Genomic DNA, 13,228 nt, shown 5'->3' on the forward strand with positions numbered 1-13,228 from the left:
ATTGGAGATAAGAAAGATGAGACTGCAAGAAAAATGTGAATGCCCAATACAGGAGTCACACTTTATAGCACAATCATCAACAGACGCCCATTGTAAAGTCCTTGAATAAGAATGACAAAAGCAGTCATTAGGCAACATTAGTCAGACAGCAGCATAGACAGTAAAGGGTGACAGGAGGAAAAAAGATCATCCGTGCCAGAGTGGCAGTTCAATAAGGCAGAGAAAAATATCAAGCAGATCCAGATACTGCAAAGAAATCATAACTAATTCCATGTAAATATATGTATGCACATATCTCCAAAATACATAAAGAACTCTCATAATTTAATAATAAAACTCTGATTTTAATGGGCAGAATAACTAAATGACATTTTTCTAAAGAAAATATACAAATAGCTCTCTAGTACATGAAAAGATGCTCAACATTACTAATCATCAGGAAAATGCAAATCAAAACCACAAGGAGACATTACCTCATGCCTATTAGAATGGCTATCAACTAGAATGATGATATCAAACTAGCCAATCCTACAGGAAACCAGTCCTGAATATTCATTGGAAGGACTGATGCCGAAGCTAAAGTGCCAATAGTTTGGCTACCTGATGCAAAGAACTGACTCATTAGAAAAGACCCTGATGATGGGAAAGATTGAAGATGGGAAGAGAAGGGGATGATGAGGATAAGCTGGTTGGATGGCATCATTGACTCAATGGACATGAGTCTGAGTAAGCTCCAGGAGTTGGTGATGGACAGGGAAGCCTGGCGTGCTGCAGTCCATGGGGCTGCAAAGAGTTGGACACAACTGAGCAACTAAACTGAACTGATCATCAAGAAGACAAGAGATAACAAACACTGGTGAAGATGTGGATAAAAGGGAACCACTGTGCACTATTGGTGGGGGTGTAAATTGGTTAAGCCACTATAGAAAACATTATGGAGATCTCCAAAAATTAAAAATAGAACTACTATAGGATCCAGAAATGTACTTCTGGATATATCCACAAAGGAAATGAAAATAAGATTTCAGAGATATCTATGGTCCCATTTTCAATGCAACATTATTCACAATAGCTAAGATATGGCAACAAAGATATTGCAATGACCTAAGTGTCCGTCAATGGGTGAATGTAGAAAGAAGATGTGATGTACATATAGAGGTAGATAGACATAGATATATATCACATGAACAATGGAATATTATTCATTCATGAGAAAGAAAGAAACCCTGCAATTTGCAATAACATGGATAAAATTTGAGGGCATCATGCTAGGTGAAATAATCATACAGAGAAAGACAAATATTGGATGGTATCACTTATACAAGGAATCTAAAAAAGCCAAACTCATAGAAACACAGTGTAGAGTGGAGGTTACCAGGGGCTGAGGGAGTGGAGAAACAGATATTGGTGAAAGGGTACAAACTACCAATCATAAGAAGAATAAACTCTGGGGAGCTAATATATACCATGGATCATAGCTAATAATACTGGAGTGTATATTTACAAGTTGCTAAGTGAGTAAATCTTAAATATTCTCACCACAAAAAAAGAAATGGTGACTATGTAATATGCTGGAGTTATTAGCTAATGCTATAACAATGATCATTTTACAATGTATTAGTGTAGCAGATCTACACATTGTACACCTTGAACTTACAAAATATAATTGTCAATAATAATAAAGCTGAGGAGAAAAAAATCTGCACTCAAATATTATTTAATTAACCAGCATTTGACTAAATCTATTTTCAAACCAGTCAATCCTAAAGGAAATCAATCCAGAATATTCACTGGAAGGACTGATGCTGAAGCTGAAGCTCCAATACTTTGAGCACCTGATGCGAAGAGCTGACTCATTAGAAAAGACTTTGATGCTGGGAAAGAATGAAGGCAGGAGGAGAAGGGGACAACAGAGGACAAGACGGTTGAATGGCATCACCGACTCAATGGACATGAGTTTGAGCAAGCTCCGGGCGATGGTGAAGGACAGGGAAGCCTGGCGTGCTGGGGTCCATGGGGTCGCACAGAGTTGGACATGACTGAGCGACTGAACAACAAACCGTGCATATGATGCAACATAATCCAACTCATCCAGCCTCTGACACTGCTGTCAGAGATACCTTTCTAAATTTTTCAATGCAGTTCAGTTCAGGCCAGCTCAGTAGTTTCAGGACATTACATAAACCCTTTAACCCTTCAAGCTCTGTAATCCACCTCTAGGCTTAGCTGTGTCAGTCTCCCACATGCGCTCTTTACTGCAGCCGTAAGAGAATTCCAGCAGTTTCTATACTTCATATAATTGCTCCCACGTTGCTAAAAGTTGCTTTCTCCATTCAAAATGACTGCCTCCTTTTCAGTGTTCTTCATAAAGACATCTGCTAGCTTTCTGGTCAGCTCTCATCTCTTTCGGGAAGCCATCCCTGACCTTCTTGTCAGTTACACTCTTCTGTGTGCCAAGAGCAAACACTCCGAGTCCACTTCCACTGCATTTAAGAGCCTTGACTGTTATAGTTGGCTTACTTATCTAGAGCTCAAAATTAAAGGCTGTGTCTCTTTTAGACCAAGCCTGAAAACAGCTCCCAGATCTTGATATTCACTTCAGTAAATGTTTGCTTAATTGAATAGCACTGAAACATGTATATTATCATATGTGAAACGAGTCGCCAGTCTAGACTCAATGCATGAGAGAGGGTGCTCGGGGCTGGTGCACTGGGATAGCCCAGAGGGACGAGGTGGGGAGGGAGGCAGGAGGGGGCTTCAGGATGGGGAACACGTGTACACCCATGGAGGATTCAAGTCAATGTATGTCAAAACCAATACAACACTGTAAAGTTAAAATGAATAAATAAATAAGTTTAAAAAATTTTTTTAATTAAAAAATTTTTTAAAAATAAAATACCAGTAATTTACTATAACTCAAACAATTTAATTTTTCAGAAGTTTACAGATTTGCTAACCAAGGTGTAAAGAAATAGTGAAAAATATCTATGGATATTAATCAGGGAAGTAAGAAAAAACAAAGCAACAAAGTTTATCTGAAAAATACCCAGTCAACAAGAACATTCTTCACACATTCTTGAACATGTCTTAAAATGGATTCAGAACAAGTTATCTGCTTTGATGACTACTAACCTTGCAACTGGTCAAGAAGCATAACAGATATTCGGTGCTGGGCTTGAATTAGCTCAAGATGCAAGTCCATTATGAAATTATTCGGTGTGACTGGTTTGCACATGTCTCCATCTATACAGTGGGTGTGCTTTGGTAGAATTGAAGCAAAATTAAAAAGGAATACAGTTATCGAAACATACAAAAATAGCTCTATCCTACTGTCATTCAGGTTATCATTTTATTCTTAGCCTGTAAGTATGCTCACTTCTTAACCCTTTAAAATCTGGCTTGCACAATAATTCATCACTCTCCACATTCCCCAGAGGCCTTTCAGTGACAGGTTCAGACTCCACACCCTCCTCGGTCTCCTCTGAGAGAAGAGGAGCACATTTCCAGTCTGAGGGGGCCCCCATAGACCACTCTCTGGTTACCCATGCTTCCTAGTTAAGGAAACACGACTAATGTACGTTTCTCATGCTCACCGTGGCATAGCAATGGTCAACCACTGATGATCCATTCGGCAAAGCGGTTAAAGTGCAGCTCAAATTGATGCTACCAATGGCTTTGTCAAGAAGTTCATAGGCCAAAAATAGCTGTTCCTCAGGTTTTTTCTAAAGTAATTTTATAAACAAAACAGAAAATTCAGATTTAAGGGAAAAATCATATACAGCACTTCCAAACTTAACAGTAATTCAAAACCCCTACCCCAAGGAAGACACTGTCCTTGAATTTGGTTTTCATTCTTTCGCATGTTTTTAAATGTCTACTACATATGTATGTGTCCACTAACAAGATGCAATATAGCTTTGCATGTTTTTGATTCCCTTGTAAAATTCTGCAGTTCATTTTTTTCACTCAACCATATGTCACTGAAACCTTCTCCTGCAACTCAGGGTGTCTGGCAGGGTCTGGTTAAGAACACAGAGCAACTCTAAGTATTCCAAGCAGAAAGGGATTTAATGGACAGACCTAGAAGTGTCCATCACTGCTGGAAGCCCTGGGGGAGCAAAGATCAAGAGAGCTGCCAGGGATGACTTAACTGCATGCAGCAAGCTAAGAATCCAGGAGCCAGGTGACAATCTCAAGTGTCTACCACACTGAAACAAATGAACGGCAAGGGCTTGCTCAACAAGGCTGATCAATGATCTTCTTGCATCCTCCTCTGCAGTATAAGAACTCTTTCTTCCCTTGTGTATAACAAATTCATTCAAATACCCCTAATTGAAAGACTAACCATATGGAAATGAGATGGTGGGAAATGTAGCTCCAGGTCTTTCTTGCTCTAGTGTGAAGCTGATTACGGAAGTGGGATAGCAATGATACCAGCTGACTCTAGTTCAAGGCCACTGCAGCTGATTCGCCTTCTACGGCCAGGATGAAATGGTATTATGCTGAGGACTGCATCACAATTCACTTATTCACTCTTCCCCAGTGGACATTTAGACTGCTATTACTAAAAGTGTGCAATGTTATTATCCTAGTCTGAGACTTCTTTACAGGTCTACCTTTTCTTATGCTTCTCTTTTTTCACACAGCTAAGACCCCTGAGGCATGTTGATTAGAAGAATGACAGACATCTAAGTTTTTACATCAAGATAAAGGGATTACTTTTAATCTTTTACCATAGGTGTAATGGTCATTAAAGGTCTTGGCTGATGCCCTTTATGGGATACAAAAGTTCTCTTCTATTCCTAACTTGTTAAGAGTTATTTTTTAAAACGTGGTTGTTGAATTTTGTCAAATGCTTTTGTTGCATCTCTTTCTGATGATGTGGTCATATTTTTTCCTTGTCATCTGCAAATGTGGTGTATTGCATTATGGAATTTCTAGTGTTCAAACATCCCTGCATTCTGGAATATACATAATTTGATTACACACATCCATTCAACATATATATATAGCTAGATATCTCCATTCAAGAATCACACATTCATAAACAAGGTCCTACCATACAGCACAGGGCACTATACTCAGTACCTCCTGATAAAACATAATGGAAAAGAATATAGATGCATAATGAATCACTTTGCTGTACAGAAGAAATTAACATTATAAATCAACTATACTTCAATAAAATTGTTTAATTATAAAAGAAAGGAATCACAGGCTCCGAGAGTTTCCTGAGCAACTCAAGCAGTGTAAATTTGAATGACAGACCAACATGAGGGCGCCCAAATTATTAGGAAGAGAGCCCTTCTCTTGTTTACATCACTTCTCAATGCCCAAACTGAGAAACCTCCTTACCAAATAGGCAGATGCTTTTCTAGTTGACCTTTTCCTGGGATAAGTCTTGTGGGCTCTAACTAAATGTGTGAGTCTGAGTTGTAAGCCCCATCTCTCACGTGTCCAAGGCTCATCTCTTTCCCCTAGGTGGTGGTGAATTTAAATTTCTTTGTAATTGAGACCAACAGCCTACTGCAGCATCTATTCATAAACTGACCATTCTGGTTTTCAGTTCTCCTTTTTATTTTGGCTCCTGGAATTTACCTTACTTTCCTGTGAACTCTGTGGTGTGCTTGAAGATATTTGTTCAATTTTCTCCAAAATTTCCAGGTGTTTTGCAGCAAGAGCTTTTTTCAGTCATCTAGTTTCCCATTTAGCCATAAACAGAAGTCTCTAAGCACAGCTTTTAACACCAAAAGGTTTCAAAGACCTCCCCAACAAACACACACATTCTAGCATCGTCATCACCACCACCGTCAGTTTTGTTAACGTTACAGCTAGTGAAAATGAAAGTTAGTTGCTCAGTCATGTCCGACTCTTTTGTGATCCCATGAACTATAGCCTGTCCATGGAATTCTCTGTCCATAGAATTCTCCAGACAAGAATACTGAAGTGGGTTGCCAATTCCTTCTCCAGGGGATCCTCCCAACCCAAGGGTTGAGCCTGGGTCTCCTGCATTGCAGGCAGATTCTTTACCATTTGAGCCACAAGAGAAGCCCAGCTAATACTGTAATATCATTACAGCTAATATTGAATTAAAATGTGTTCCAAGTGCTAGGCTAAATGCTTTATCTGGACTAATTTTTAAATTACCATAATCCTATGAGGTACTTATTATTCTCCGGTGGGAATGGCTACCCTAGTATTCTTGCCTGGAGAATTCCAAGGACAGAGGAGGCTGGTGGGTTACAGTCCATGGGGTCACAGAGAGTTGGACATGACTAAGCAACTAACACTATAATCCATTTGTCAAAAATAGCCATGAATTCAGTAAAACTTTAAAGTAAATTTTAAAAAATATAATCACAATAGTACCCTATGTATTTTTTAAATAGTTGCATGTGTATATGCAAGATATCATATCTTGGCCACCTGATGCCAAGAGCTGACTGATTAGAAAAGACCCTGATGCTGGGACAGACTGAGGACAAGAGGAAACGGGAGCAATAGAGGATGAGATGGCTAGATGGTATGGCATCATCAGCTCAATGGACATGAGTGTGAGCAAACTCCAGGAGATAGTGAAAAACAGGGAAAGCTGAAGTGCTGCAGTCCATGCGGTTGCAGAGAGTGGGATGCAACTTAGGGGCTGAACATGAACAACGAACATGCAAGATACACAGTTTACCCCACCTGCAGACTCTGCTAGGTGAGCAAATGGATTTTGGACTTTCCTTTCTATAAATTCTCACTCCTCCCCACTTCACTCCCTTCCAAATAGCTCTGAGACTCTAGGTTGAGATTCAGTGCCCTTTGTGAAATGTAAGAGAAAACCTGAGTTGCCACCATGTGCCACAGTGTTACCAACACCTCATTTGGACAGAACCACTTAAAAACTACCAGTAGAATAGATATTATTGTTATCATCTTACAAAGGAGGACACATACTCAAACAGATTAGTTTATTTAAGATCACACAGTCAACATTAAAGTCAGAATTCAACTCCAAGTCCCCCAATATCAACTGCTATGCCCTTACGCCATATCAGTGAAGAAGCCCTACTCCATATACCACACACTCCCATATAACTGAGCAGGTAGCATATGGCACAAGTTTAGAGGTGCTATTCACACTGTAGTCATCATAGACTTCTATGTTTATTTTGAAAATTTCCTAGCAGATGGCAATAAATTATATCAAAGAAAGGGTGCATTTTTCTAATTCAAAAACAGTAGCAATAATTCATAAATGATTTTCCGTTTCTTCATGGTCACTTTCTAAGAAATCCATTTCATTTAGCGCCTTTAATCGCCAGAATTTTTCTATCCAAGTCAAAATCTAGTACTTTGTAACTTCTGCTAGTATACCTATTCCTGTACAAAGCCTCTCAGAATAAGTGCCAGCACTCTAAGCAAGTAATCCTTAAATTCCAGTTTCCTTAAGAATCTACCTGGCAAACTTTTAAGAACCTTAAACCTGAATTACAAACTTTTGAGAATCTCATACCTGAAATCATGATTCACTATGTCCAAAATGGAAAATAGGAAGCTACGTATTTAATAAGCACTGCAAATGATCCCTGGAAAAGCCACTGGTAGACAGCTCTTATGCCCCCTCAATCTCTTATGCAGTTCAAACTTCCTCTGTTGTCAATTTCAAATTTTTCAACTCTCAAGACACAATACAGCACAGAAAATTCAAAACTGCATTCCCTGAAGCCTTTTATTAGAGATGAATGTAATATTCAAGAAAGTTCTGATATACTTATGATATTTTATTTATACCCAGTTTCTTAGCACTTGCATTTTTGTGTATTAAAAAAGTATACTTTATACAAATATTCTGAAGACACTTTTTAAATCAATGGACAGCATAGCATAATTGCTAAATGCCTGAACTTTGAAGGAAACACTCTAACTTCAAATTCACTTAGCTGTGCAACCTTGATCCAATAAAATGTAGTAGTGAAAATGATCACTGTGACTATACAAATCAACCTCACAAACACAGCACTAAGATAAAAAGTGAGCTACTTTTTTTGAATGTTGTGACTCATGGACTCATAAAGCAGGTAAGTGCTAAGGAGGACATCCCTGCTCTGTGAGTCTATGAAATATAACATTCAAAATATCAATAGTAATATAACTATAACTCCTTCTAAGACCCTTTATCTAGCTTATTTTTGAAGCTGATTGGATTTTTTTCTAAAGTAAAAACAAAAGGTAGAAAAATATTCCTACAGTTCTCAATGTATATAGAAACCATAATTTCTCAGATATTAAATGCTCAAAATTACTTCTATAACTAACCATTATACATTTACAGATGTAATGGTTTTTTAAAAAATTAAATTTTAAAACATTTAAAATTAAATGTTTTTAACTGTATTTTCTAAAATATTTTGCAGTACCTTACCTTTATTATTGGAAGAATATCTATGCTCCCTTTCGGAGCCCCAAGGAATTCACTAGTCCCCTTCCTTAAAGATACATCTGAAAAACAGAAAGAAAGAGAGGAAGGAAGGAAAGAGGAAGAAAGAAGGGAGGGAGGGAGGAAAAAGAGAATAAAAGAAAGGAAAAATAGGAAGAGAAGGAGTGAGTAGGAGAGGAAGAAATGGAGAGAAAAAGGACCAGAGGAAATAAAAGGATGACAGAAAAAAATGGCAATTAACAGTGAATCATAATCATAAAAAAACATTATACTAAATTAGTTATCTTTTTAATTATTCATGAGTTTAGAAATGATTCAACACTTAGAAGTTGCATACCAAATTATTTCTTCCAGCTAGTTATATTTTGTCTTTATAAAAGTAAATTTAAGAGCACTTTGTAATACAACAAACCAATTCAAAAATTTTGGTCATCAGCATGGTAATATTATGGTAAAGAGATTGTCTTTCTCTATATTCTATGGAAAATCCATTGAAAAGCATACATAAAATAACAGCAAATTTAGACAAATGTCAGAGAAGTCTGGCTTTAATTAAAGGAATACAAATAATAAAAATGTATATGACAATGCTAATTTCCCGGTCTAAAAATTTTTCAGTAATTCCAATTAAACAATGAATTACTTAATAGACTAATATTAATAAATATCTTAAAGCAGATTATCATAATTAACTTAGAAAGAATGACTTATACTTCATATTTTATGTGCCAATAAGATGATAAGAATAACATTGTTGGAAAAAAAATTTACATATCTAAATGGGAACAACTGCTCGTGACATAAATGTAGATGTTTTCAAACTTACAAATGGATCATGCTCTAATATTGATTACATTTTTAGAAATCAAATATTTTAACAAAGGATCAGTATAGTCAGTTGTATGAGCCCATCCATAATTAAAGAATATAAAATATAATAAAACATTAGTCTCCCCAAAGTAAACAAAACAATAAAATTTAATAAGAAATAGATATTTTTTTTTCTAAAAGCAATCATTAGACTTTTTGGTTGTAGTAACAGATATTCTGGAAACATTCCCCTGGCTGGAAAAGCTGGAAAAATACAGGGCTTTTTTTTTTTATCTGCAAGCTAAGAAAATAATGAAAATATCAGTACATAGCCAGTATCTTGGAAAGAGAGTATCCCCTGGATCTTGGGAATAGAGCCAGGGGCCTAGAGCATGTCCTTTGAGCTACTTTTCCCTCCGAAGATTTTCGTCAGTTCTGGAAAGGTAAGCTGAGAAGCTGAATGTTGCTTTGACAGCCTTGAGGAGCTAAAGCAACAGAGATTGGTATCCAGGGCCCACCAAGGGTGAAAAGCCAGAAGGGGCTACATCCTAGGAGTCAGAGTAACTGAAAATATGCTGAATAAAGAGCATCTCAAATTTAAATTATCTTAATATCTCAAAGTGGATTAATGGGAACCTGGAGTTGCACTGCCTTCATATATCTGGCAAAAGCAAGCATAAATCTTCCCTGGAAGAACAAATCATCTAAGGCTTCAAGTTACTTTTATAAAATATTGGTAGCAAATATAGTGTCTACCACAAGATTAAAAATAACCAGATTAACCAAATAGCTGATGAAGCAAGTTCTGCACTTAAGAAATCAACAGAATAACTACGGGTGAGATGATAGAAGTCAGAAGCCCCTTCTGGCTTCCCTCTAGCCCTACTCTAGTAGCCTTCAACCAATGACAGATAATGGTCGAACAAACACCCCAACCTCCCAGCTCTTTAAGGCACATTCTATACAGTCTTCTGGAAGCCCCTTGTGGGAATGAGCCCTATACCCACAACAGCAGCCTTCTCATGAACATCCGGTACCCTGTACTGGCTTCCTTTCCTCTGTCTCGCTTCACTCCACCACCCTGCTTCCCTGGATAGCAGTCCAAATAAACTGCTACACTCAACTCTTTGTCTCAGAATCTGCTTCTGGGGAAACCAATCCAGGAAAAAGGTCAAGGTGACAACACCTGAACTTGCTGGCAAATCTTTGTATCATAACAAGTGAGACAATCAGGTATTACATACTTCCTGACTCAATGCAACAGGGAGTATGCATGAAATACGCTTGCCAAAAAAAATAAGATTGACAAGAAAACTTTTTGAAAATGTATCACTTGAATATAACCAGCCTGATAGATCTAACTACCAGGTAGAGAAACAAGATAACACCATAAGGACGCAAATAGCCAAATCCAGTATGTGGGAAATCTTCCAGGGAGACGATTCAGTTTCTTCAGGGTTAAGGAGAGGAGGACTATAGGTTACAGAGAGAGATTTAAGAGACATGATGGAAAATAAAATGTATGGGCTCAGTTGGATCCTGATTGAAACAAACCAACTTAAGAGATTTTAATACAATCAGGGGCATAGGAATGTTTGCTAATTTTGTAAGGTATAATGTATTAATAGCATTGTGGTTGTGTAAAAAGAAAAAAAACCTTCTGTTAGATAGACCAACACACACACACATATGTGTATATGCTGAGGTATTTGGTGGTGAACGACATGCTGTCTACCTTAAAACTCTCCAGGAAAAAAGAAAGTGTTGCCAAGAGAGATTAAATAAGGTTGGCAAAATGTTCATAATTACTGGTACTGGATGATGAGTGCGCAGTGACTTATTTCATGTCTCTATTCGAAATTCTACATAATAAAAAATTTTTTAAAGGAAAAATGTTTTAAGACAGGATATGTCAAAAAGTATGACTTCAAGACAGAGAAAGGCCAATATCATATGACACCCCTTATACGTGGAATCTAAAGAGAAATGACACAAATGAACTTACTAACAAAAAGAAAAAGACTCACAAACTTAGAAAATGTACTAATGGTTGCTGGGGCAGGGAAGGGATAGTTAGGAAGTTTGGGAAGGTCATGTACACACTGCTATATTCAAAATGGATAAGCAACAAGGACCTATCACCTAGTACCTAGAATTCTACTCAATGCTATGTGCCAGTTTGGACGGGAGGGGCTTGGAGGAGAATGGATACATGTATATGCAAAACTGAGTCCATTAACCGTTCACCTGAAACTACCACAGTATTGTTAATTGGCTATACCCCAACACAAAACAAAAATTATCAAGTTAGAAAAAAATATGACTTCAAGTCATTGAAAGTGTTAGCTAGCCAGAGACCAGTGATCCTCAAACTTCTAAGTGTATCAAAATCACCTGGTAAGCTAATCAAGACTAGAAAAGTCCATACTAGCTGAGGTGCAATAGAACTGAGCCTCATATTTTTAACACATTTCCAGGTGATATTTCTATCAAGCAAACTTTGAGAACCATAGTTATCTAATCCCATCTGCAAAGCTGAGCTCAACAATGGAGAACAGGTGGAGCCAGATTAGCGAATCTTTGGGAGAACAATTATTACAATAACTATTTTATTACCGAACCCCTCAGATGTCACACATACACTATAAGAGGGGTGAGACAGGAAAGCAGGCGCCCCTATGCTCCTCTACCTCATTTTCTATATGTGAGCTACCTGACGACACAGACAACTCTGGGGCTCCATCACAGGCGGAAGAAAGAATGAAGAGGTCACAGCATCCTCTGAGAGAAGGCACCTCCCGGAAGGAGAGCAGAATAGTGGCGGGAAGGGATTGGACAGGGAGAGGAGGAGGAGAATGAGTGAGAAGGGGGCAAAAAGAGGAAGAAGATAAAGAGGAAAAAGAAAAGAAGAAACAGGACAAAGGAAGAAAGAAGAAGAATTTTCACAGGAGGGAATCAAGAGAGAAGAGACTTAATAAGGAGATAAAAGGTAGAAGGACAAGGATCCACTCATTCCAGCTCTTCCTCTGTGGCAGGCAGCATGATGGTGTCACAAACTATGGTGACCAGAATACATTCTCTTCCTTCAAGAAGCATAAACTCTAGCAGGAAATGGAAGAAGAGGATGTAGGATTAAAACGAGGGGAAAGAAGGAAGAAAGAAGGAAGAACGGAGGGGAAGGGTGAGTGGTGTAGGTGGACAGTGAGGGGCAGAGAAGGGAAATATACAAGTGAGGAGAAGACGCAAACATTTTCATTTGCCACTGAACCAGAAAGCATATAACCTTTTCTTTTTTAACATCAACTTGGTTGAACCTATATTACTTCTATCTTTGATTATAAATCATCCATGAAGCACAATACTGAAATGTATGATTTCCATTAACAGATGTTAAACAGTATTACAGTTTATGCTTATATATTCATATATATATATAGAACCTCATGCCTTTTAATTCAATATTTTACCTAGAAATTTTTTAAATTTTCTTCTTGGGCTTCCTAAAGACTCCAATATTTCACTTAATCGTAACGTGACCTCTGCCACCATCACAACGTCAATATCTTCCATCTTATAGCAGTGAATGATTTCATTTATCTGCCACAGAAGATAAATCCACTAAAAAGAGAAAATACACAGTAAAATCAATTGAAAGTGCACTACATTGTAGAAAGAGTCACATTTTATAAAATCGAGTACTTCCTTGAAATCACCACCTTCTAATCATATAATGTTATACAGGTACTAGCTTCCCTGGTGACTGAGATGGTAAAGAATCCGTCTGCAATGCGGGAGACCTGGGTTCGATCCCTGGGTCAGGAAGATGCCCTGGAGAAGGGAATGGCAACCTACCCTAGTTTCCTGCCTGGAGGATCCCATGGACAGAGGAATCTGGTGGGCTAGAGTGCATGGGGTCGCAAAGCTCCAGACACGACTGAGTAACACCTTTTTATCAGTGGATCTTAATTATAAATAATAGAAAATCAATAATCC

General features: G+C 37.8%; 1 protein-coding gene across 8 annotated transcripts in view; it reads right to left on the reverse strand.

The window, feature by feature from the left end:
- Positions 1-13,228, reverse strand: part of CFAP54 (cilia and flagella associated protein 54) — a 298,472-nt gene that overhangs the window by 242,311 nt on the left and 42,933 nt on the right. For all 8 annotated transcript variants that reach the window (XM_070454137.1, XM_070454138.1, XM_070454135.1 and 5 more), the window contains 4 exons: positions 12,703-12,853; positions 8,411-8,487; positions 3,594-3,722; positions 3,133-3,259 (listed from right to left, as the gene is read on the reverse strand). In XM_070454137.1, coding sequence (XP_070310238.1) covers positions 3,133-3,259; positions 3,594-3,722; positions 8,411-8,487; positions 12,703-12,853 — 484 coding nt within the window. The remainder of the gene's footprint in view (positions 1-3,132; positions 3,260-3,593; positions 3,723-8,410; positions 8,488-12,702; positions 12,854-13,228) is intronic.

This window comes from Odocoileus virginianus, chromosome 23 (genome assembly GCF_023699985.2).
Source record: "Odocoileus virginianus isolate 20LAN1187 ecotype Illinois chromosome 23, Ovbor_1.2, whole genome shotgun sequence".
In the NCBI taxonomy this organism is placed as follows: domain Eukaryota; kingdom Metazoa; phylum Chordata; class Mammalia; order Artiodactyla; family Cervidae; genus Odocoileus; species Odocoileus virginianus.